We start from the raw sequence: 27,857 nt of genomic DNA, 5'->3' as shown, positions 1-27,857 counted from the left end.
TTTAGCCCGTCAATATGTTATTGACAATAAAATAAAAGATAAGCACTAAGCAGACTAACAACAGTAAAGGTAGCTTATAATTAGCTTTCAGTAAGAGCAGCATCAATATTTATGATTTTTACCAAAAGAATATAAAAGTCAAAAGAATATAAAAAATTATAAAATATAATTATCAAAAGAATATCATATAATCCATATTTATCAAAAGAAATAAAAAAATAGATTTTTAACGAAAAGGGTCTCTTCCAGCAGTTCTTGGTTGCAGGGAGCAGAAAAAAAACGTGGATAAAAATAAACAAAAAATAATCTAAAAACATAAGGCACCAAATAGCTTAAGAAGGTATAGCTTTCCTCTGGAATTTTTACCTGTCTTTGGGAATCTACACATGGTTAATGTTCAAATTTTTACAAAACAAAGGTTTCCCTAATTTTTAATTATTTAGTTCTGCTAGTTTATTTTCACGGTTCAGCGTGGCAACACTTATAAAAATGCGGTACAGCCCTCAAACTACATAATATTGAAATAATCAAAAGAAAAACCTTAAAAAATCGTAGTTTTTAGGTATGAGCCAACCCAAGGTGGGTCGGGGAGCAAAAAATGTTTTATTTTGATGTCTTTGATACTTACATAAAACATGTTGTCATTGGCAAATGACTCATCTGACTCTTTATAACGATTTGGATTTCATTTTGGTAATAATTAATCAGAATTCAATTACTTGTATCTATAAACCTTTTTTTACGATTTTGCAATAACAAAACGCTAATTAACAATCCTCCTGCCACTATCTCTATTGGGACGCACTTACAAATCGCAACCGATTTCCGGATCTGATTAACAAAAAAAATTCAGGCGGAGGGGCTCTACCAAAAATGGCTTTAAAAACACATTAAAATCTGATTATATTCATTTTTGTTACGTTTTTACGAGTCGGACAAACATTTCGAGGGGGGGGAGGTGGAGTTCAAAACCGCTAACTCTCTCCCCCCCCCCATCCTGGATTCAGCCTTGCAAATCAGTCTATTCTGAGATTCCAGGCCTTTTTTTTTCTCTCTCTGAAGGTTGTCTTTTTTGCTTCAATATTTACAATTCTCAAGCTAATATAAAACCGTCCAGTTTGACAAACTAAATAAAAAATATTTCCAAAGGATTAAATTGGCAAGGAACCCCAGAGGAACAAGAAGCCCCAGAGGAGCAAGAAATTTCCCCAGAATAAAGAATCAGTGTACTTTTCCCGGAAAAATTGTGACAGCAAAATCAAATTCAGCTTGATGGACATGTTGTGTTTTAGCTTTCTTAGTCTTAGATCAAATACTTCCAACTGTCCATTCTATCCTTTTGGTCTGTTTCATAATCATTTAAAGCTAGGCCTCCGCTTAATAGGTTTGAAAGTATATTAGGTTCAAGCAATAGACACTAAAACGGAAAACATGTTTGTTTCCTAAAAGCTTCTTAAATAAATTCATTAGCTGAGCACCTTTCCGTCTTTTGTATGAAAGAAAAAAAGAAATTTTTATGAAAAAAGAAAGAAAAAAATACGATTTTTGCTCGTGAACCTAATTTGAGGACCTAATACGACTTAATATTAGACCTAATATACATAATATTCAAACCTGAAAACATCTTAGGTTTATTCACACCTGAAAACGACGATTTCCTATGATTTTCTTTTACATTGTTTATAATTATGAAGTTTTAGTGCAGTGTCAAATTCTCGTCAGAGTTGCCAATTTAAATCGTGAGAATAAATAAGCCAACAAATTGGTTAAATTCGATAACATTTTCTGTCCGTAAACATTCTAACATTTAATGAACATTAACAGTCTGTTGCAATGAGAGCTACACCTTCTAATGCTGTTTTGTGTCACATATTTTTAGCTTAATTTTTGTCAATTTTTCACTAATTAGTGTTTTTTAAATCACCATCAAAAAGAAAGAAGAAAAAATCACGAACTATGACGTTGAACAGTAATATGCGGTTTAAAATAGCTAACTCGAAGTTTTCTTCCTTTGTCAAATTGAATACGTGTTGAAATATTAAAAAATTAAAATATCAAAAATAATTAAAAAAAAATATTAAATTCTCACCGCGTTTATGATGATCAAGACAAAATGTCAAATGAAAGGGAAGTGCGGAGTCTAATAGACTCCACCCTTCCCTTTCCTTCACTCGCCTATCATACAAGTGAGCAAAAAGTGGCATTTACGCAACAGAAAGCATTATAGGTTTTATTTCTCTGAAAAATACCATCTTTTAAAAGAGCCTGAATGTAATGGCTTTAACTGTTGAACTATCTCACTATAGATTATATCCTAAAAAGAAGTTTTCGTCCCTGAGTGCCTTTAATCCAAACGCATGACAGTAGAATGGGAAAATGAAAAGCCTAAGGTCTACAGGGTCAGCTAATTTAAACTGATAGAAGTGAGGTTGCACGGGTGTCGTAAAGCATACCTGGCTTTAAACGAGGTGGGACGTACGTTCGTCGCGACCATACAAAAGACACCCTAAAATGTACAGCAGGTGGCAATGAGTGGGGCTTCTAAACATCAAGTCTTTTCTTTCTTTATTTTTTCGCTCCTACCTCCTTTTCTCTCAGTGACAACAACATTTAAATACCTTTGAGGCCAGTCTCATATTGGTTTTACTCTTCCCTTTTTTATGACAATCCGGAAAGTCCAGAGAACGTCCAGAAATTTGTCCACGGACAAGTTTCACTTCTTGACTTAATTATTTTTTCCATTGCCCAATATATACAACAATATATACAAGAACCATCCCGTTATTTAATATATGAACGAATAATATTTTCAAAGAAGAAATATAAATTAGAAAAAACATAAAATTAAAAATGCAGCAAAGAAACAAAAGCCAACGGCCAGAAAAAAAGAAAAAACTTGCAAAAAAAAGACAAAGAGAAAGCCAAACTGTAAAAAAAATTAACAAAAAAGGAAACAATGAAAACAAAACAACAGCAAAAATCCAAATACAGAATAAAGGGTTACTTCTGCCAAACATTATATACGTTCATTCATTCCTAAAATCATAGAAGGATACCAAAGACTAATCTGGACTGCCCCCTTTTAAAATCTCTCTTTTCCTAATTTTAGAAGAAGACTTTCCATCTCGAAATCGTTCAAATTGTTTTCAGGAGAGAATCGCAAGCCAAACCGTCCTTAGGCCTGGGTTTTGCTTGACATCAGGGAAACCCTGGACAATGAGACCTTAGGGCGGGCTCCACCTGCAGCCATGAGGTTGAGGTTGCCCAGTTCGAACTGATTACTTAGGGGGGTTTCAATCCCACAACCGGTGGCAAGTGGTCAACAAAGTTTGCATCCTTCCGAACAAACTCCATCACCACTGAAGAGTTGTTTCGAAATAATTAGGTCATCCTTGTCATAGTTTCTAATGTGGGTAATAGATTATACGGTTCGTCGAGGCACATATCTTGGGATTCCTACATGCTACTTACTTAATTAAAGCTCCTGCTCAGCAGTGTAGAAGTAAGTCGACTGCTAATGACGTTCACCCCTCTTGTACGTACCTACCTCCGGGGGTTTCCAGCTATTACAGAGGTAGTTTAAGCACCAGATGAGTGCACAAGATTTCCTACGCGCGTTGAGTGTAAAACAATAAGTTGTCCATTGTCCTTAGGTTCATGTCAGTGAAGAATTGGTTTAAACACACTTGATGTTGAGGTAAGTGGTTCATGGAGCCCTTATGAAGAATCAAATGAAATTCTATTAAATTCTATTCCACTCCCTTTGTGATTCCAAAACTTTCTGTGGTTTCATCTATTACTTTTTGAGTTTGAAATGACATCTATCTTCAGTCTATCTTCCATCTTCAGTCATTTCTCCAAAAAAGTGGGTATTGGAATACAGCATAAGATTTGAAATTTTTTCCAATGTATCATCCCTTAAACTTAAAATCTCAAGTATTGCTTCAATTTCTATGCCAAACCCTGAGAAAAGGCCTTCTGCTTTTTCTCAGATGGAATCTAGTAAAAAATGAACCGTTTTTGAAGTTATTATAGTCTAATACAAGATACAGCTTTAACCCGGCATTTGAGCAACAGAAATATTTTTGGCACCAAAATCTTCAGAAAAATTCGCTGAATAAGATATCCAAAATTGGCAGCGCAGAAATACCTTTTTTTTCAGGGAAAAGAAAGGAAGGGGTGGGGATTTCGAATTCAAATTTCTGCAATACTTTCTGGATTTAAGGGTTGTTACTATTAATTTGAGTCCGAGGAGACTAAACATGATACCGGAACTGAAAAATTCCATGGCTTAGTGCCCAATTTCCGCCCAAGCAAGGTCAAAGGAGGATGAAAAATTAGAAACATAATTTGTGCATTATTTGGTGGATTGAAAAGTCGTTTCCTATTCATTCAAGTTTGGGGAGACCAAAATTGAAATCAGAACTGAATAATTCCGTCATTTAATATTCCACTTTCTCCCTATGCAAGGTGAGGAGGGGTAGAAATACTATTTGCAGTACTATAAGAATATCATGCATAACTGAACAAAAAGGGAGAAAGGGTTCTAAGTTATGGAATTTTCCAATGCCCATGTCATTTTGCTCTCCCCAGACTTGAATTAATAGAAAACGGCTATTCAATTATCTATTTTTTTCAATTATGTATTATATTATTATAGTACCTCAATGGTATTATTCCCTTCAGACCTCGCAAAGGGTGGAAATGGGGTAAAAATAATGTAATTTTTCAATACGATATCATTTTTGAACTCACCAGACTTGAAAAAATTGGAAAAAGACCTTTCAATTCACCAAATAATGCAAAAAAATAATGTTCTAATTTTTCATCCCTTGCTGGGGTATTATTTGATGGATTTTTCCAATTCTATATCCTCGTACTCTAATTCTTGGGGTACAATCAGTCTCCTCGGATTCAAATTAACAGGAATGACCTTTTAATCCAGGAAGTATTGTAGAAATTTGAATTCAAGACCCCCCTCCCCCTTTTCCTGAAAAAAAGGGTATTTCTGCGCGGCTGATTTTGGATATATTATTCAGCGAATTTGTTTCAATGTTTTGGTTCTGAAAGTATTCCTGTTGCTCAAATGCCACGGTTTGGCCTTTTTTTTTTTAGTTTTACTAAACTATTACTCTTTCCCAGGGGACTATATCTTCTTCTACGTTTTTAACAGAAATTTAAGCTGTCTTTTTTCTGTGTCATTATGAATAACGGTTATGCTACCAGTTTTTGCATAGTATTTCATTTGATTTTAACCTACTTGCCTTGGCAAAAAAAAGAACATGGGTTACTGGTACCCATGCAAAAAGCGATTTTACAATTTTTACAAGATAGAGGCGGAAACCTCCAGTTTTCGAGCCCAAAATCACCGAGCCATGTTTGGAATCACCAAGTCAACCAAACCGACTTGGGAATCGCTCGGTGAATCGCTTCAAAGGTGGGATTTTTTGTTTCGAACCACCACTATTTTCAAGGGTTCCAAACTCTTTCTCAAAATTCTCAAAAATTTGTTAACCATAATAAACTTTTACTGCTAAGATAAGCCTATATAATGGTTGTCATACCTTAATCACTGTTAAGTGGAAAATTTGTTTCTCTACAAAAATTTTTAAAACACTTTTTTAAGTCTTTGGTCACTATGATATATAGTTTCTCCTTACCAGTTTGAAGCTGGGGCTGCAACAATGATTAAACCTAAATTCGGAAACACTACAAGATTTTTTTCAAAATTTCTTGCACTAAATATTGCAAAGGAAAATCGAAATAATACTACTACTAGCAATTCATTGCAAAATCAAGCCACCAACACTGCTGCGCAAGCTCCTCTTCCTCCCAAATCTGTTTAAAACCCCTCTTTATTCCCTCCCAAGAATTTCCAGTTCCTTTTCATAGATCCTCATACATGATGTCTTCCCACTCCATTCAGGGACGACCTCCTTTTCACTTCACCTCGAAGGATGGCCAAAAAAAAAACACGAATTTGGGTAACCTATGTTCCGCAAAGTGTGATCTAGGCGTTTTAACGTTCCTTTCACTATGGCCCTAGAAACAATTACCTAAAATTACCCTTAAAACAATCGTAAAGGAATAAAAATAAGAAAAGAAAAAGAAATATAAATAAGCAACTAAATATAAGAAGCAAAACTAAAGAACCAGGTATAGTACGTGCAAAAATGTCGACTGGTTCACTGCCTCTTCCACAGTTTTCTTAATTTTTGCACTCACCATCAACAAGTGAAATGACATCATTTTATACGATCCTATAAAGAGCTTATGCCCTACTTGCCTCTCACTCACTCAGACTATCTGTCTTAGCTTTTTCTACCATTAGTCATGGCTTGATACCCCTAACTACATGATCTTAATTCTTCGGTTTTGAATTAAAATCAAGTAATTTGGGGCATCAAGCTATGGCTAATTGTAGAAAAAGTCAAGACAGATAGTCCGAGTGAGTGAGAGGCAAATATGGCATAAGCTTTTTTAAGATTGTATAAAAATGATGTCATTTTACTTGCTGATAGATAATCTTATCATCCATCCGTCCATATGTCAGTCCTATGGCAGAACTAAGGTAAATAGTCATAGAACTAAGGGATGAAAGATTGGATTGATTTTGGGTTGACACGTGACGGATTCGTAAGGAATAAAACGTTGACGAGTTGTAAAGGAATAAAAAAATGAAAGAAAAAGAAATATAAATAAGCAACTAAATTAAAGAAGCAAAACTAAAAAACAGGGTATACTTCGTTCAAAAATGTTGACTGGCTCACCGTCTCTTCCACAGTTTTCTTAATTTTTGCACTAGCTTCAGTCACCGTTTTCCCTGCTTTTGAAACGGCAGTGCTGAAGAAACTTCCAATAGATTTCACCCCTTCAAATGCTTTTGTAGATACTTCTTCGAAGTCTGGAAGACAATGACCAAAATCATTTATTAAGTAACACCATTGGAACTAAGGCTACTGATTATTTTCGTGGTACTTGTTACATATGATTTTTCTCTGCGTGAAACTTGTACATTGATTTTTCTCCTAATGAAACTGATTTGATTCATGGAACTTGTACTAGGTTAGGTTAGGAGGACTGTACCGAACGTGATGGAACCTAACCTACGCATGGTAGGTTAGGTTAAGTTAGATGCCGTGTCATCTAACCTACCTACTGATTATTTTCGTGATACTTGTTACATATGATTTTTCTCTGCGCGAAACTTGTACATTGATTTTTGTCCTAATGAAACTGATTTGATTCATGGAACTTGTACTAGGTTAGGTTAGGAGGACTGTACCGAACGTGGTGGAACCTAATCTAAGCCACGAATGGCAGATACGAAAAGCCACGAAAAGTTCCATGAATGAAATCAGTTTGGAATGAGAAAAATCAACGTAAAAGTTTCACGAAGAGAAAAATCAACATGCAACGAGTTTCACGAACAAAAATTTAAAGTAATATGTAACATCTCATGTGTACATCGTCATTACGTAACACCCAGTTGTGTCCTCCTAAGTCACAAGCAGTGGTCCCCCACTAGGGCTTGAAGAAACAAGTCACGTGTGAATGCTTCATCCTTAACAGAAGTAAATATTCCTCTATTACGTAAGCACTAAGGAAATCCTTAACATAAATAAACATTCCCCTTTTAGGTAAGCACTTAAGAAATCTTGAAACGTCTTGAAGAAAGATGTCTTAGAAAACGTCTTGAAGAAAAAATTCTCAAAAATGCCTTGAGATGTCTTGAAAACACGTCATGAAGAAAAATGAGATCTCAAAAGAAAAAAAAGCATCGAAGAACAAAAAAACACCTTGAACTAAACAGAAATCCTTAAAGTATTATGGAACTCTCACATGTGCACCACCATTATATAACACCCGCGTGTGCGCCGCCATTACATAGCACCCACATGTGGGCCGTGCTCAGTTACAAGCGGGACTTCCCTACTGGCACCTGAAGGCTAATATGTCATGCGAGATTGCGTCACCCTCAACTCCTATGCCATAACAGGTGTACTAAACATGTGCGCTATTGTGCCAGACCCAGGTGTGCGTAATAACGCCCTGAGGGGCTAGTAGCTCCAATAATTTCCCCCTATCTATCTCCCAGAAAGTCGAGGGCATTACTACTTGTACTCAATTATTCCTGTGTTGTACCCTTTCCACAATCCCTATACACACAGCGCGTTTTGATTTAGTTCAAAACCCCCCTCAACATTCACTGAAGGGTTCACCTGAAAATCCTTCGTCTTCTTGTTAAGTTAAGTTCAAACATGCATACCATTCCCAATAACATATACTATGTGTAAACAATGAAAGAATTGACAAACTTACAGCCTTTGTCCTGAGGACTGTTTGGAGGTTGACATTCCCAAAGATATAATTACTGGATCTTTCAACAATGCTGAACAAAATAGCTTCGATCAGTTACATAATTTCGATCAAATATGTTTTGGGGAATGATAAGCTTGGGGGGTCTGACGTCCCTCCATTCACTTTTGACTCTTAAAAAGGGCACTAAAATTTCCGACTTCCAATCAAATGAGCTTCATCTGATCCAAAGCTTATACAACTACCGCTCCATAAAAGCCTTATATGCCCTGGGCTTAACTTACAACCCTTGCCCATGGCCTTTGGGGGATTGTGTCTACCCTAAAGACATTGTTATGATTTTTGGACTATTGGTAACAAGATAGCCATCTCACAATTTCAATTTAATTTGCTTCGGGAAAAGAGAATGTCAGGGGGGGGACTAGTTCCACTAGCTCCATAATTTTGACTCTTAAAAGGGAACTAAAACTATACATTGTAAATCAAATGAGCTTCTTCTAGTTCACACGATCACCCCTGCCATAAAAACCTTAGACACCCCCATGGCATAACCTAGAACCTTTACCCCCAGACTGTGGGGCATTCTGTCCACACCAAAGGCCTTATTATATGATATTTGGACCATTTTAGAACTAATGGCTATCTGAAAATTTATATCGGATACATTTGTGGTAAATATGACGTAGGGGGGGGGGGCTGCCCCCGATCGCTTTGACTCTTAAAAAGGGAACTAGAACATCTGATTTCCAATCCAATGAGCCCCCTCTGGAGTTTATACGACTATTCATTCAAACCTTATTTGTCCCCATGGCATAACCTAAAACCCTTGCGCTGAGAGCTTTGAGGGGGGGGGTAGTGTCATTCTCTAAGACATAATTTCCAGACCTTTCAACTACGATGAACTAAATGGCTATCTTAAAATTTTGACGAGATTTGGTATGGGAATTGATGGGCGTGGGAGGAAGGCTTGTTGCCTCCAATCACTTCCGACTGTTAAAAAAGGCCCTGTCAATTTCCAATCACATGAGCCTTTTTTTAAATTTCTACAACAAAAAAATGCCATCTCGAAATTTCTATCAGATACATTTTGTGAAAATACGAGGTGTAGGGCTAGGGGGTTTCCGCCCTCTGATCACTTTGAATCTTAAAAAGAGTACTAGAAATTCTGATTACCAATTCAATGAGCCCCCTCCAAAGTTTATACGACCGCCCTTTCTATAAGAACCTTAAATGACCCCAGGGTATAACTTACAACCGCTGCCCCGAGGGCTACGGGAGGGGGTGTCATCCTCAAAGACATAATTTCTGGACCTTGCAATTACGTTGAACAAAATGGCTATTTCAAAATTTTGATTGGATATGTTTGGGGAAATGGTGAGCGTGGGAAGGAGTTAGTAGACCTCCAATCACTTCCGACAAATAAAAAGAGCACTAGCCCTTTCAATTTCCAATTGAATGAACTCTTTTCGAAGTTTCTACGACAACTCCTTCGATACGAAGTGCCCTGGTCTAAAACCAAAAAATAATAATAATACATTGTACCCACATCGTTCTTACTTAGGCAGCGCTATTGTGCTGCTTATGATATTTGTGACTGCTCGACTATGACGCAACTCATTTTTCTTCATATATTTGTTGCTCTCGTTAGGGTGTCCATGGTCCAGTCTACGTTTCATGCAGATCAGCGAAAATAATCTCTAGTCAATTTCGCGTGTAATGAATCGATGCGACCTAGTTTTTTTTTACAAAACATTTTCTCTGCTTGGGTTCGTTTTGTTGGGTATATATGCCCAGGGAGATGAAAGCTGGTCGGATATAAAATTAATTTAGGCCTTTGTTGGGAGTCCAGAATCAAAACGATAAATTGTTTTTTTCTTCGCTAAGGTCATCCTGTCTCTGACTACATGCCCTGTAAGTTTAGGCCAGTCAGAGAAAACAAAACTGTTTGCCCAGTCTTATATCGATACGACCGAACTTTAAAATGTTGTGTCTTAATCGAGCTCAACCCAGCTATGTCTAAATGCCATGTAAACTTCATTCAAGTTGAATTATCCAAATCTGCACCTAAACTACAAATTCAAATTAACGGTGACCTTCCATATATTTGGATAAACTATTAAGTAAAAAGCCAAAAAACTATATTTACTGCGACTAATTTTGCTAAATAGTAATTTCTTTCAATTTGCTGTCAGGAGATTGTTGGGAAAACACGACCTCCAGCATTTATTTGCAGAATATTTTCTACTACCTGTTTTTTTTACCGCTTAACTTGTTAGCATAAAAATAGAATTCTTTCTGGCATCATTTGAATCTTCAAAGAACACTGATCAAAAGGAAATGAATGGAATCTGATCACTTGAACTTTCAAGAGGGAAAAGCTCATGTGACTGAACAAGAATAAGTATTTAGCATTAGTCTCACTTAAGGTAGGACCATACAAGCCCGTATCCAGGGAGGGGTTTGACCCCCCCCCCATAAATTTTTATTAAACTTTTAAAAAAGCAACAAAAATGAATATAAACAAATTTTTGATACGAGTTTTAAAGGGTCTTTTTTTGTAAGCCCCCCCCTTGAAAATCCTTTTGCAAAACCCCTTCCGAAAATAATTCTGATCCTGCCAGCATATGAGACAAGTTTTCTTTACTATTTACACCTTTATCATACCCTAACACAATATGGGTGGGGAGGAGGACCTCATCTATGATCACTCCAAAGGACCCGTCATCCAGAAATAAGACGCCCTAAATTCCCCTAGAATTTTCGGAGAATGTTCCCCTGTTTTAGATGTTACGTTATTTCCTACTTAACCTGAGAACAATCTTGAATGGTCTTAAAGTCGCAACAAATTACCATCTCAACCAGCTGAAATCTTACTAGGGAGTAAAGAGGGAGGGAGGGGCAGCAAACAGAGAAACTAATTTTTATGGTCTTGACTCTCCTACAGGAAAAATAATGCCTCTTAACCCCCCCCCCCCCCCCAAACCAAAGAAAGAGGAATGGCGTCTCTGCACCCAATCAATTTAATTTCCTTGAAAGACAAAAAAAAGCAAGACGAAACTAGTTGCAAATAACTTTTTTTTATACAAAACTGGAAGTAATAAAAAAGAAGTTCTCTTAAGCTACAACAACTAAAAAGTTCTAAAGCGCAAACTAGAAATAAAAGAGTTAATTGGATTATATGACAGTGCCAACTAGCTGGAAAAATAAAAACACATTAAAAGAATACCCTTTAAAGATCAAATCACAAGCTGAGAGGGACGGTTGTTTATTGCTTTTAGGGTTTCTGGATACGATTTTCGAACGTGATAAATGTCTTAGAAAATATAAAAAACGGCATGTTCCTTAGGTTTACAAAGTGCACTTATAATGCAGAGAGAAAAAACTACAATATTTTTATTCGTTATTTTCGCTACATTCGTTAGTTTACTCGTTTTCCATTAGTTTATTCCATTAGTTTTTTTTTCATCAGTTTTCCATTAGTTATATTCGTTAGTTTATTCGTTTTCCATTAGTTTATTCCATTAGTTTTTTTTCATCAGTTTTCCATTAGTTTATTCGTTTTCCATTAGTTTTTTTACACAGTAAAACAACAGCATCGGAAGTATTATAAATCAACTCATTTTAGCTGTAGATATTGCGATTATTTTGTTCTGTAAGCAAGTTATCAGAACGAGATATTCACATTTTTGTTAGGAAATAAAACATCCATATTTCTGTCTTAGATAACTTCGAAGACCACACAGCCTTTCCATGACGAAAGTAAAACAGTTCAAAATAGGGATGATACCTTTTTATTGACAGTGAATAGATATACAATTATTTAACTGGATATTTCGAACAAATATACAGTGTACATCATCAGCAGTAAAACTAAAAGCTAAAAGAACTGCTTTTACTGCTGATGATAAACACTGTATATGTACTCTAGAGCTATAATGAAAGAAAGGTTGAGATGGCTAGGGCATGTTCTGTGGATGACAGATTGCCGAAGATTATCTTTTTCGATCAACTGTCTAGGGCTAAACGGAAAGCAGGTCGTTCTTGTCTGGGGTGGGAGGATGTCATAAAGAAAATTTAAAGGAGATGGGAACTTCCTGGAGGGTGTAAAGAGGGAGGCTTTGAATAAATTGGATTGGAAGAGGAGTTTGCGTAGTTGTGTTGGCCTCAGGCGGCTTGGTGCTGTGGTGAGTTGTTAGTAGTAGTAGTAGTAGAATTAAAAAAAAAATTGGACAGTGCTTAAGGCATGATAACTATTATATAGGCTTATTTATAAAAAAAAAAAAACAGTTTGACAGTGCTTAAGGCATAATAACTGTTATATAAGCTTATTTAAAAAAAAATCAAAAAAAAGTTTGACAGTGCTTAAGGCATGATAACTATTATATAGGCTTATTTTGGAAAAATCAAAATCAAAAAAATTGACCAGTGCTTAACAGTTATTAAGGCTTGATAACTATTATATAGGCTTAAATTTAAAAAAAAAGACAGTGCTTAGGCATAATAACTATTATATAGGCTTATCTTAGGCTTCAGCCACACCTGAAGCCTGTCCATAATAGTAATAAAGTCACAGATCAAAGGCGTTTCATAATGCCATTTTGTAATTTAAATTAATAAACGGTTTCAGGTGTGATTTATTTCGGTGTTTTGTTGCATAGTATTTCTTTTACCTCTAGGTTATTTTCTTATACTTTTTAGCTACCTAGTCTAGTTATTCTTTCTTCCTTTTTTTTCACTGATAAAAACTTCCTGATCTGAAACTGAAATATTAGCGTATTTTAAGTTTTTACTCACTGTCTTCATTAAAACATTTACCCGTTATTTATATATATCGATTTGTTTTCATTTTTTTAGATGCTGCTTAATCTTAGAACATAAAATGGTCTGGTAAAAATAATTTACCAATCAGAACCAGGTTTATACTCCTGGGGACTTCAGAAGAGTCATTGTGAAGGACCTATTTAACTAACTTGAAATTACAAAAATTACACATTGGAGTAAATTCTCCCTATCTTCGTAAAGCTTCTTTCTGTTAACAAAAATAACAGTAGCGCACAAAGCGCCAAATGCGACCCAGTCATTTTATCGGCGACAATTCATGAAAATATGTGGGGTGGGGGGTGGGGGGGGGGGGGTCAAAATATATTTTTCAATTTTTAGGGAGAGTAAAATTATAAAAAAAAAAAGAAAAAAGAAAAATCAATAAAAAGACGACACAGACATGTTTCAATCAAGAACGCAAAAAAAAATGTATTTTTTTAAAACTAAGGGGGATAAAGGCCCCCTCCAAAGTAACACTTCTGAGTATGAGTCTATAATTGCTGCACTAAAATCATGGGGTAATTATTACTGTTTTTTTTTAATTAACAGGAATTAAATCAGCTTTCATCAGTTGTACATTGTTCCTCTATGACTTAACCTTAGAGCAGTGTTGCCTAACATAACATAGAAGCCAAATTCACCAAAAGTACAATTTTTTGCGTAAAAAAAAGACAGCGAAGTGAGCCACATTTGTCAAATCTGGCTCTACTAGAACGTGCCATAACAACCACCGTATTTACCGTAGCTTGCGATGTAACAATTCCATTTGTTTTACTCTCTTTAAAGCTCTTTGCAGAGCTTTAAAGTTCCTACTAGAATGAGGGTGTTACTCAGCGATATGTTAATATATCGTTTGAAATAACCAGGGACCTTCACGAAGAAGAAATTATGCTGCTAAATGAAAAATGACAATTTCATCCTAGCGAAATGGTTAATATATCACTGACGAACTATATTGATAATGTCAAAGATTCAAGCATGTGAATTTATGTTGTTGTCAATTCTCGTCTCAAAATTACATAAAAAGCAACATTTAATTGTTTTACATTCTGTTCGTATAGATTATAGAATTGTTTTATTAAACAAAACAGATAAGTTTTAATAATTTCAAGCAATATTCTGCCACAATGGCGGTAAGACCTACGAACCACATATGGACTGGAGGGCGCATCACCGCTGAAGAGATTACTACCGTTGATTTCCGGGGAAATTCAGCGAAAAAAAAGTGATCAAACTTGTTTACAAGAAAAACGTTCATTTTAACGGTGATTGTAATATTGAATGGATACAATCAATAAATAGCCCCACTTCCCTCGTCTAGAAAGATTTTATAATCCTTTATACGTAGATAAGGATAATGATTTCAAGCAATATTCTGCCACAAAAAAAAATGTGGCGGTAAGACCTACGAACCACATATGGACTGGAGGGCGCATCACCGCTGAAGAGATTACTGCCACATAAAAAACCTTCCGCTACGGAGTTTTTACCACTTCACTAGATACACCCTTTTCAGCATTTTCATGTGATTCTAATGCTAACCTACTTGAAAAGCTAGTTGAAAATCTTGATCGATAGCATTGAATATTTTTTCCCTTTTTTATCGCAACTCTCTGAAGAAGGGCATTACGGTAAAAATAAATGAAAAAAAAATCAAACAAAAAAAAAAACAATGAGACTTGGGTTTGAATAGCCTATATGGTCTCTGACCAACGACATAGATTTCAAAGTCTTTATTAAAAGACTTACCAGCTCGAATGGCCTGTGCTGTGGTTTTTTCGCCATTTCCGTCTTCAAGTAGGTTTTTCTGTGAATCAGGGCTGAAATGTATAACAGATCATAATAAAAGTTGGCAACTGTGTTCATACCAACATATAGAAAAAATAATAAAAAATTGTCCCCTCCCTGAAAACAAGATTAAAACACAGAATCGCAAAAAGTGAAAAATACCAGAAAATACACACGAACTGGGATACTCAGACTTTAAAATGCTCAGTACTTGAGGCATTACCTTCCTCCTACAAAAGAAAACTTAAGTAGGCCTCCAGGGTCGGTAGTCTGTGCAGATATGTATACAGGAGCTTATTAAAGAGAGGAGTAGTTAAGATAAATCTGAAGAAAAAACAAATAATATAAAAAATAAGAAGAACGCAGGGTCAATCTTAGTGTTTAGGGGGGAGAGCCCTCCCCCCTATAAATTACTTCTCAACTTCCCAAAATATCAGCACCGATATAATGGTACATTAAAAAAAAAAAAAAATAAGTCATCAGTAAAAGCGCAACGCTGTCAACAGTTTTTCTCTTGTCATTTAGTCAACCACTGCAATAGTCTCTCTGATAAAACAGTCTCAACACCCAATGATGAAGCTTTCAAGAAGCTAGTGGATGTTGAGTGGAATGGTGTTCCCTATACAAGGGGGATAGATCTGATGTTGATTTGACCCCATAACCAACTATCGAACAATTCGCAGATCAAGAGGGATCTTAATTTGCTTTAAAATGCAGATCAGGGAATTAAGGTAAACCATTCTAGTCTGAAAGGTGGGGGTGGCAGCGATTAGCGATTGGTATGATCATTAGATTGGGAATTGAATAGCCAATTCTTCCTATAATGTATATGTATCATTTTTTTAACAAGTAAAATTCAACTTCCAACAATTTTTAAACGGGATGACTTGGATTCAAATATCGGGTCCCGACCCTGAAAGGCAATTTTTATGGGAAATAAACATCCAAAGAGCCAAAATGGTGGAAAATAAAACTCGGACATTGGGAAGAGGGAGATCCCTTCTCCAAATAGGAGCACTATGGGTATAATATTGTAACAGAAATACTACTGCAGCTAACAATTCATTGCAGCACAAAGCTACCTGAATCTGACACATTTCGAACTAGTGTCAGTTTTAGGCTGTGGACCACAGCCTTCAGTCTAAGATTAATTCACATGTCAAAATGGCGTATCTGCAATAAATAGGACAATATATGCTTATATCTTTTGAGGTAGAAGGCCTTACGGTAGGCGAGTTTTGAGTCATAGATTTTACTCAAATGTCAAAATGGCGCATCTGCAATAAATAGGTCAATATATGCTTATATGCAGGGTTACGGCAGGCGAGTTTTGAGTTATAGACTTTATTCAAATGTCAAAATGGCGAATCTGAAATAAAAAGGGCACTATCTGCAAACAACTCATGAGGCAGAAGGCCTTAGGACATGCGGTTTTGAACCACAATCTCTAGGCATGGTTTTCTTCACTGCTTTTGTTTTCCATAAATGAAAAATAAATATCTATGTGTATAAAAATAAGTTGTTTGTCTGTTGACTGACGTCATGTTTGTGTGTCGCCCCCACCAACTAGGTGTTGGGGTGGCGCGAAACGCCACCCCAACAGCTAGATATAAATATACAGTAAAAATTGATATATTAAAAAATTAATGGCATAAAAAAAATAATCAAAATATGTCACTATATACAAAAAATAAATAAATGTAAAAATAAAATAATAAATAAAGAAAATATATTAGTTATGCGTTTGTGTCCTACTATTTTGCAATTCTTAGATATTTATTTAAAGTGCCTGTCTTCTTAAGACATTTCATAACAATTAGAATCCAATCTTACTACATGTGTAAATACAACACAAGTACACAAGAAATTGGGAGACTTTATTTTTGAAGTCAATACTATTGACCGTCTTTGTTATTTTTTTTATAATAAACTTGCGTTAAGCTAAGCAAAACTGACAAATGAAGTGTAAATATTCCCATTAATGTCATAGGTGATAAGTTGGCATGCAATCGTTTGTCATTTCTAAACTTTCATTAAAGAAACAAAAACAGCAATGTCGTTCCCAATGGCCTCTTTCCCAAAAAAGCTATGGGAATTTTCTAGTAATACAGACTTTTATTTTGAAATACTGCGCACTTAGTTTAAACGGAAAAAAACAAGGAACCATAGGAAAGTAATAATTACGGAGTTTTGAAGCTATGGCTGCCCTAGAGCCATCTTATGTATGCGTATGTTTTCTAGACGTAAATAGAGACGTAAAAACCTTTTCTCTAGTGGTATTTTAATGCAAAATTTCTTGGTACTTGTCTGTTAAACGCAACACTCCCAAGAAGTGAAGTTAGGTTTATCTTAATGAAATATACCAAAACATCATGGAAAGCATCAAAGAATTATGGAAAGCAGGCCACGCTGAACGCATTAAATTAAATACCTAAACATAACCCCTCTAAATATTAAATGTCAAATTAAAATATACCTACATCGTAGTTTTCTCACTCAAGATAAGTAAATCATAACCGTTTCCAGAGAGGCAAGCCGGTTTTTGTCAGATCTTAAACACCGCAATTATTAAGTGTGTTCCGTTTAATAGACAAATACCGTTTTTTTTATATTCAATTGTTGTTCTGAGGACGACCCTTGGATATAGGGTCAACATTTTCATTTGAAGTTTTAGTTCCACTGTCGTAAAAAAAAAAATCCCCATTGTTCTACTGTTATTTGTGTTTATGCCTGTTTTCTTGGAATAGCAAAAAATTGTAATTTTCTGGTGAGGGGGAGGGGAGGGATAAGAATGCCTTCTTTATACGCTTGCTTGAATAAACATCATTTCTGAAATGGACCAACTTCCCAGGAAGTTGAACAAACTAAAAACAGAAGTAAATTTAAGAATTGGATATTTTAGCCATACGTTCAATGACCTTTATCAGCAGAAGATAAGCTAAAAATATACTTTTGAAGGGCCTTATATCTTTATCAGGCTTCTCTGATGAGATTAGACCAGTGGTTCCTAACTGATTTTGTTTCATGCCCCATCTAGGCATTTCTTAAATCCTGATGCCCCCCTTGTGACGTCGAAATTTTGTTACCCAAAATTTTGCGCGTATTCCCCTGAAGGAAGTTTAAAAGGCCATTAACTTGGTATCTCTTTTTCGAGTTTTCCTTTCGCGGTATTTTTTGTGATTTCAAGTTTCTGTCTGTATGCAATGTCTTCATACAATGCATGACGTCATTGCAATACTATCATGTATCTGTTTGACTCAATAAATGTATGCGAATGTGAGATCATTTGCATGAAAAATGTTTCTTTTCAAATCAAGGTCTAGACTACTGTCAGTCAAAGGGTGCACGTCCAGCCATGACCCACCAAAATTTTGCCATGCCCCACCGGTGGGCCGTGTGAGTCACGTTGGGAATCTGGGGATGTAGGCAAATCCACATATCTGACCCAAATAGAGAACATTACTTAGAAAAAGCTATGGGACTGCTAATAGTTAAAATGATACAACAAAAGAGAAGCAAACCCAGTTAAAGTTTTGAGCCCAAACTTTGTTTTTATCTTTATACTTTCATCACTTGCCGGCTGGGCAGCACGGAGATGGACGATACTCGTTGCTACCAGACTTGACGGTCTTGAGCCAGAATACGGGTGTTGTCTGGGAGGACATTCACCAGGATAAAAAATAGTCAAGGCTATCCAACCATCTAAATCAATGTCTCTCATGCGGTCACTTCCGATTGTGGGCTGAAGATTAGAAGTCAATTATGATTTTCCCATGAGATTCTGCTGGCATTCGAACCATATGACAGAACCATCGGACAGTTCAAATAACCACTTGCCAAGAGAGTGGTAGTTGAGCAGTTCACTATAAGAGCCTGTCGTTTGACACGAAGTAATACTACTTCAGTCAATCAATTCTCCTGAAGTGTTTTATTTGTATTACCTCAGCTAGAAAAGGAAATCGTGTCTTAATCCAGTTGTAATTTCGATCTTTTGACTTAGACGTCCATTTACTTCGAAGGGGTTAACTTCGACGAGTTAACCATTTACTTCAAAGGGGTTATCATCCATTTACTTCGACGGGGTTTTGCGTACCAGTCAGTATAAATACGCTTGATAAGCCATCTGCATTTCACTTGAAGGCTAGTCCTTTGGAATATAAGCCACAGAGAGTCCTGATCTACTGAGTTGAACCCAATGAACACTCATCTGACGGGATATTTTTTTCTTGAATATTCAAAATTCAGGAAAAACAAGTTATGAAAAAAATGTCTAAGATGCAAGAAATAAAGAACGATGATAATAGCGGTTACAATGACACAATGATAAAGACGTCAAAACAACTTTGTCGACTGCGATATTGAAAATTATTGTCTCTACTGCAGACGTCATCATATGTAATCAGTTATCAACTTGACAAATAAAACTACTTACTCCACATTATTTACTCCACACTTACTCCACATACTTAGAAACTTCTCAGCACAGCAAGTGTCATCATATTAGACTCTAAAACGACTCCCCCTGGTTCAAACTAAAACCACATTATTTTCAAACGTTTATTATTTATTATTATTTCTTATTATTATTATTATTATTATTTTTATATTATATTATTTTTATATTATTATTTTATTTTAATATTATTTAATATTTTGTATTATTATTTAGCTTTTAGTAGTTGCAGCTTGAAGTTACTTGAGTTAGCTCAAGTTAGAGAAGAAAAGATGACCCTATCTAAATAGCGACGAAGACCACACTACCTTTCCATATAGTCCTGTGGTGGCGCAGTGGGTTTGACCTTAGCTTGGTAATACGGGACCCAGAGATCGAATCATGCTGCAGGAATGCACTGCAGGGCCGACGCAGGGACCTTAGTAGTCAAGAAGCGTCGTTAATCCGATACAACAACAACCTTTCCATATCAAACAAAAACAACTTAGAAACAATAGGGAAATTTTCTCAAGACAGTGGAATTCCATTCAGTGAATATTTCAGCCCAATGTCCAAGGGTTGTCTTCAGCACAACACAAAAAAAATATATATATTTTATAAAAACTTACATTAAAATGCGAACATTAAAAATAAAAATGTTTCTAAAAAACTTTTTAAAACAGCTCTAGCATCCTTACTTCAACAACATTCAACTAGGACTGATAAATAAAATGATGTGAGATGATAAATTCATTCAAACGAAACAGAACAATATAATTAAATACAAGCTTTCAAGGCTAAGCTTTCTTACTTTTTTGGCAGCTGGCCTCAAAGGCTTATTTGTAACAGGTTCAATACTATTATAAATTGGTTTATTAAAATAAACCAGTCCCATGGTATTTCATAAACCTCTCTTTGGCATGTAACTGGGTTTCATCTTTACCGGAGTTTAAGAAATTTGTAATTTTGAAAAAATTGTTTTTTTCTTTTGGATGTATGGAATAAAGATTATATTTGAGAGCTTAAAAAATTTATTTAAATAATTTATTTTTAAATAAAATTTATTTCTACATTTAAGTACGAATCGGAGGAAATATTCAGGGCATGATCAATGAGAGAAGTTACAGCTGCTTTTTTAACTTGTGGGGAGGGATTTGAATTGAAATGATGATATCTATTGTTTTGCGTTGGTTTTCTATAGAATATTATAATAAAAATTTTGCCAACCTCTCGGGTTTCTCTTCTTCCTCCTTAACTGGTGAATTGTGTGGTGATGCAGGAAGTTCTGTGCTTTCATCAATCTTCTTAGCACCAAATGGTAGCCAGTTGGAAAAGGACCCAACTTGAGTTTTGACACCAGATAATAAGTTCATTCCAACAGCAAAACCACTGAAATAAATTTAAACTATCTTAATATTATAAATGCTTTGTTTTTGGTTTTGTTTTGAACCTAATTTTACATCAAGCAGTTGAGGGTGGTAGCAATTTTTCTGGGACAAAATTTATGTATTGCTTCCTGCTGAGCTCTGAACCCCTTCTTAAAGAAGTGGACAGCATTGGGACTAAAGAGTTACCCTACTTTGAGCAACGACCTTCATCCTTCCAAATACAAATGTATGATTCCCCCCTCCCAGATATTAAGCTGGTTCATTGGTTTTATCGACCTATCCTCATGGAGGATTCAAGGGGTGGGAATTGTAGCAAGGCCTCTCCATCCAAATCAGCCAAAATTGCAGTGAAAATTTAAAAAAAAATGCAGATAAAACCGAAAAACATAAGTCTAACTCAACAGTATGTGTGCGTGCAGAGTAGAATGTCTGCCCAACTTACCTGGAGGGATAGACTACCCAGTTTCCAAGGTAGACCAAATCTGATAGTTAAAGGGATTGAGCTTGTTGCCAACAAAGAATGTACACATGACATTAATAAACTCCTGCAGTTAGGGTAAAAAAAAACCTCAGTCTCCTTTTTTCCCAATGTCTGGGTAGTTACAAATAGCCAGATCAACTTTAAAAAGCTTTTTGGTACCATATGTTGTTCCAGACCATTGCTATGAATGTCTAGAGACAGAGAAGGTATTTTGGTATTTCTTCATTCAATTTCAAGAAGGGCAAAGATTCTTGGGAATAAACTAGCAAATCAGCTAGGCAAAGCATTTGCCTGTGTTGCTCCTATTTTCCCTTACATCCCTTTTCCTTTCCTTCAATTTCCTTTTCCTCTCTTTCAATTCCCTTCTTATTTTTAATTCTAGTTAGACAAAATGGTTAAAAGCAGGGCCAAGCAAAAATTGGAGGAGACATGGAAGAAGACATTTTATTATATAAATTCAACTGGTCTATAAGACAATTTGACAGTATGCCATTCCAAGGTTCCTAATGCAAATAAAAGTGAATGTAATGGATCTGCTAAGGCTGCTTCTAGTGTGGTTCGTCTTATTTACCAGAAACTGCCCTTGAGAACTCCAAAGCTTTTCAAAACTGTTGTCATGACTTCAATGATGGATTCAAAGTTATCTTAGTTACCTTACATTGTCCAGAGTGAGTGAGTGACACTGTCCAGAGTGAGTATCCAGAGTTTGTAGTATTTGCAAAGAATGCTTCTGTCTTCAATTTCAAAGTATTAGGCTATAGCAAGGGCCAGGAAGTAGTACAAGTTCACTGTTTGATTATAGTCTAAACAGTTTTTTTAAGTACATAGAATGTTGAAGCAAAGGTCCCAACTGGTTTGAGCTTCAATAGTTCATGCCCATCTCCTGTTAATATAATCTAATTGCATTTGACCATATAAACTACAATAAACAGGTAACTAAAAAATTTCACCGAGATCTTAGCATAAAGCTTACTCTGTGTATGATCAAAAACAGAACTGGGGTCCCAATAACTATAATAAAACTTGACTAACAGCTTGGTTTGGTACATGATCATGAGTATTGTAACTATAAATCTATTGATTTATTTAAAAATTGATAAGTTTTGAGATATTGTTCTATGGATGCCAATAAATTTATAGCATCTATAACCTTTTTAATGCAAACAACAATTGTGTGGATAGAACAACCCACATAACACTGTACTACTTTTACTAAAATATTTATCTCTGCTCATCAGAAGGTTTTTTCTTGCCCAAATTCACAACTCTTTTAAGTGGATTTTCAATTCATTATTCTATATGGACATGACAGCAACTAAAATTCCTCATTTTCTAATTTTAAAAGAATTTTGAAAGAACCAAAAACATCAAAGCAGACACATCTTTTGCTACCAACAAATCCGGGGACTATCTTTGATCCATTCAGACCTAAAAACTGCAACTTTCTAAGATTTTCCTTTAATTGATTCAAAATTGATAGTACCAAATTATGACAGTACCAAATTCTTATCAGTGTTGCCACATTGAACCATGACAATAAATAAGCAAAATTAATCAGTTAAACTTTACAAATATTTTGTCCATAGGACATCAAATACCCTGAGACAATAACACCCTCAAAGGATAGCTAAACCTTCTTTTGGTGTGAAAGTCTTCTTATTCTTCTGTACTGTTTGGTATCATAGGTAAGATAAGACTTATTCCTGAAAAATGGCCAACACAAGCCCAGATGAGCAAAATTCACACTTTAGTCAATAAACAAAGCAAAAGAAAAAGAAAAACATATATAACAGAGCTTATTTTTTAGTTATTTTTTTTTAATTTTGGCACTACCTTCAACCAAATAATTTGTTAATGCAAAAAAAACATAAATTGAATTCTTGATTTTTTTGCAATTTTTTAGATTTATGTGGTAGTATAAGTGTCCAATCATCCAATCCAAGAATCAGACTTAATTATCTATGTCCTTGGTATTTTGAGTTTTCATAATTTCTATTTTCTAAATATATATTAAGGAAATTGAATGAACAGGCAAATTAAACAAATTGCTTGATAATCAGCTAATTGGGTGCTGAATATATCAATACAAACTTAAGATTGACAGACCTGAATTCTTTCCTAGCTCAAATATTTTAGATTACTGTCAAAGGAATCCATTGAATTGGACAAGTGGGGAAGCTATGGATATTGGAATGCATATGTCTCTTTCAGGTTATTATACACAGCTGTAATAAATAAACAAAAAGCCCCCATAACTTGCCTTGGATCAGCAGACTTATCATCTTTTACTTCTTCTGCTCCTGGTGCCTCTACTGTAGACCCAGGTTGTTCTTTATTTTCTGGTTGAGGCACTTCAGCTTCTGGAGAGCCATCTGGTTTCTTTGCATTATTACCCATCCAACTAGACATTTGGCTAGAAAAGCCACTGAACATATCCATCCTGTTTTGCTTCTTTTCCTGTAAGCACAATATTTTCAATTGGCAATGCTGATGAGCCTAGATACTCTATAATTTTTTTTTGGATCCCTTTCAAATGGTGTTGTGACCCTGATTTGGATCCTCTCCCATCTCAACTTTTAACAATTATTTACTAAAATGTATTTATTCTATAGCTAGCGAGTATAACATAGCTTTTTTCATCTTTTAAATTGCTGAACAAAGAATCTTCAGCCTTGTATATCTCTTCCTTTTATGGTTGTCTCTCCTCCTGCCCCCTATCTAACTTAAAGAGTGCACAGACCAAATTTCATTTTACCAGAGTTCTTTCAAAAACTCTGAGGCAAAAAATGTAGAATTTCTGTGTAAGGTAAAATTCAAAGTATATCCAAATTACCAGTGGGTATTCACAGGGAATGTAAGTCCAAAACCAACATAAGGTTATTTGGGAGACTCAAATTTTTCTGATGAGGAGAGTTTTTAGGGCAATTTTAAGGATATGATATTCTTTACTGAAGTACTATGCTTTCTACTGCCAAAGCAGAATTTTTACAAAGTAAGCTCGCAAAAGTCTTGGAACAATAATACCCTGCAATCCATCTCTAGCAACATTGATTCTTTTAAAAATAAGCTACTAAATACCTAAGTGCTCCTAAAAGATGAAGAAGCAGATAATGTTTGGTTAGTGGAGATTCTGCCAAAATTTACCACAATATCTGTTAATGAAAGTTTGTTACATATCTCTGAATTTCAGTACTTCACTACTCTGATGATGAAAGACTGCAGAAGATGAGCTGGTATCTATGTCAGAGAAGGTTAGTCTTATTAATCCTCTAATTTTCAATGTGTCCTGGGTGGAAAGTTTATGGCTTGATATTAGTATTAAAAAAATCTGTATTGGGTGTGTATACAGAAGCCCTAGTGCTCCTTGTCTTGATGATTGTGAAATATATCTCAAAACATTCATTGATGAAATGGCATCTCAAGTATCACCAATGGTTGTATCTGATTTGATAATTATTGGTGATTTCAACTTCCCATTGAGTGGATTGAAGGTCGTTGTCATACAGCATCTGGTGATGGAGATTCACCATTTATACCTCGTCTATCTGATAACCCCCTGGTTGACAAGCCAACAAGGTATCATGGCAACCAGAATCTTCCCTTATTGGATCTTGTAATTTTGAGCAATCCATATTCCCTCATCAGAAATGAATTTCTTACTCTAGTTGGCAAGAGTGACCACTCAGTCATCCTGTCTATCAAGTTCTGAATAGTTCTATCAAGCAATACAGAAGGAACTAGCCTCAGTAAATTGATCAGAACTAATCATTTCTGATATCAACATATAATGGACAAATGTTAAGGAAGCTGTCCTATCAACTGAGAAAAAGCACTCCCATGTCATCTACCAAAAACACTAATATTCCTCACAAAGGATGCAAAGAGAATAATTAACAGGAAAGCTAGAGCCTGGATAAGGTAAAAAAAGGAAAAATCACAAGAAATTGGCAGAGGTATGTGGAGGCTTGGAACCTTGTCTTCAATGTAGTTAGAAAACTGAAGTCTGAGCACAAGGAGAAGCCTGCTACAAATATCAAGGAAAACCCAAAAACCTTCTGGGCACATGTTTCTTCTAAGAATCCTAACCACCACACCATTCCTGAACTCAAATATGATGGCATAACCAACTCATTGCCAGAAGATAAGGCTAATGTATTGAATACCCAGTTTGTCTTTGCCTTCACCATCCAATCTTGCCCAACTATCCCTAGAGCACCATCAAATTAATATCTGATCCAGTACACAGATTGTTAATTACTGAAGAAATAGTCTTAGCTAGCCTTGATAAACTTGATATTGACAAACCCAAAGAATCAGATGGGATACACTCACAGTTCCTCAATGAGTGCTGAAATGTTCTCAGTTCTCCCCTGTTTAGCTTCTTCCAGGTGTCCTTACAAAATGGAGAACTACCATTTGATTGTAAAACATCCTATATTACACCAATGCACAAAAACAACCCCAAAGATCATGCAGAAAATTACCATCCCTTCAGCATCATTTCTGCAGTTGTAAAGGTGCTCAAAAGATTTGTCAACAGAGCTCTAATTCAAAACTTGGAAACTAACAACACTCTCACTTCAACTCCAAATGGCTTTATATCTGTAAGATTTGTTGATAATAATCTAATATAGACATCTGAGTATGTTACATCATTGTTGGATAAAGAATTTCCCTGTTGACATGGAGCTCCTGAACCTCTAAAAAGCACTTGACCAGGTTTGTTATGAACTCCTCATCACCAAACTAAAAGCAGCAACTGTTGACAATGTTATAGTCAAGTAGATACAAAGTTCCTTTAAAAAAGAACACAAGTTGTAAGAGTTCATGACTCTCAGGGTGTCCTCCATTTCTCCTCTCCTATAGCTGCTTTAACAGCATTCGACAGGGGGACTATTCTTGGGCTGAGTCTCTTCAACTACTATATGAATGATGTACCTAATCTTCACTCAAACCTCTTCACACTTTATGCTAACAATTCAAAACTTGTTGGCAAAGCAGCTACACCCTCAAACCTGCAATCTGTCCAAAAGGACCTTGCTATTCTTGGGACTTGGGCTAATACATGGCTCTTCTCTTTCAATAGTGATAAATGCCATGTAATCCCTTCAGCAATACACATCAGCAGTTCCATCTCCAAGGTAACCTCCTTTTGGCAAGCTCTGAAGAAAGAGATCTTGTAGTCATTATTGACCATCAATCTAAGTTCAGTACCCATGCACAATCTGTATAGTTGTCTGTCCTCCAATCTCTCAGGGTGATCAAAAGAACTATCTCCAGCAGATCCCCAAATGTATTTATAAAGCTGTACAAGGTACTAGTTTGCCTGCACCTAGAGGTTGGAATGTCCCTGGTATCACCCTACTTCAGGAAGGACAAGGAAATGCTAAAGAGTACAACAGAACAATCAAAATGGTTGAAGGGCTGAAACAGATGCCATATAAAGAGTGTTTACATCATTTGACTCTACTCTCATAGACCAGAGGAAACTTGGCAAAATGATAATAGCCCACAGAATTATTTCCAAAATATTCTCCCTGGTCTCCTTGCCCCTCCCCCCAAGAATGTTCTGTGACATGAGGACATTCCAAAAAAAATCTAGAGTAGCAAAGGTAGATTTATACATGCTCACAAAATTTAGCTAGGAAGAAAGTGAATACATCACTTGATTGTTATGCTCTTTTAAAGTCCAATAACTCCTTCTTGGGTAATTTCTATTTTGAGCCATGGGAAGAAATTAAAAAGCTAACTTATCTTCTTGTCAATAGTTTTTAGACAGTGATGTAAAGTTCAAAACCAATTAGATATAAAATTTGGCTTTTAAACAAGAACTTAAACAAATCAATGACACTCTAGTCACCTCTGAGCAAAAAAAGAACAAAGGATGCATTAGTGCAACCTTTGTGCTCTAGTGACCTCTGAGCAAAAAAAGAACAAAGGATGCATTAATGCAACCCTTGTCCTCTAGTCACCTCTGAGCATAAAAAGAACAACAGATGAGTGCAACCCAGCAAAAATTGTGATTTTCCTTTTTGTTCAGGGTAAGGGCTGTAAGTTTTCTATATATTACTTTCAATAATAGTGTACTTTTGTGTTCCTTTGTCTCTTTTTAGAGATTTTATTCTTTTTTTAAATTCTTGCAAATTTGTTTTGAAAATAACATTTTACAATCAAGACTAATGAAAATATTAACTGTTTGAATCAGCTATAAATGACAATTTTTTTCTAAAAAGCTTTTCTTATAAGCATATTTTCAGAATTTTGATTACTATGGGCTCAAAATAGAATATGTCCCAAAAGTGATTACTTAATTTGGAAAGAGTATAGAAAAGTCATCAAATAATGTTTTTACCTTCTTCCTAGCAAAATTACATGGAAGAACAATGTAAAATTAATACTAAATTATATGAATAACTTTTGTATAAATTCACTAGCCTAGCCAAGGACAAAGGTATATAGCCTAATTGAGGCTCTGGAAAAATTCCTGAAAGCTCCATTCACCTAATTCAAATACTCTCCTAGATAAAGATTATTACCTCATCCAGAATTTGGTAGAATTCTAGTTGGTAAATACATGACTGTCCATATTATTGACTTAACAATAAAGTGAACATACTACTCAATACCT

General features: G+C 35.5%; 1 protein-coding gene across 3 annotated transcripts in view; it reads right to left on the bottom strand.

Moving 5' to 3' along the window:
• The window catches only part of LOC136039575 (synapse-associated protein 1-like), a 59,327-nt gene that overhangs the window by 29,385 nt on the left and 2,085 nt on the right, over window positions 1-27,857 (bottom strand). For 2 of the 3 annotated variants that reach the window (XM_065723424.1, XM_065723426.1), the window contains exons 2-5: window positions 23,490-23,686; window positions 20,588-20,749; window positions 14,890-14,960; window positions 6,744-6,904 (exon numbers count right to left, since the gene is read on the bottom strand). In XM_065723424.1, the coding sequence (XP_065579496.1) occupies window positions 6,744-6,904; window positions 14,890-14,960; window positions 20,588-20,749; window positions 23,490-23,668 (573 nt within the window). In that variant the 5' untranslated portion in view covers window positions 23,669-23,686. The remainder of the gene's footprint in view (window positions 1-6,743; window positions 6,905-14,889; window positions 14,961-20,587; window positions 20,750-23,489; window positions 23,687-27,857) is intronic. The other variant, XM_065723425.1, reaches the window with a different exon arrangement.

Source organism: Artemia franciscana, chromosome 19, assembly GCF_032884065.1.
Source record: "Artemia franciscana chromosome 19, ASM3288406v1, whole genome shotgun sequence".
In the NCBI taxonomy this organism is placed as follows: domain Eukaryota; kingdom Metazoa; phylum Arthropoda; class Branchiopoda; order Anostraca; family Artemiidae; genus Artemia; species Artemia franciscana.
This window is presented reverse-complemented; position numbering and strand designations above follow the sequence as displayed.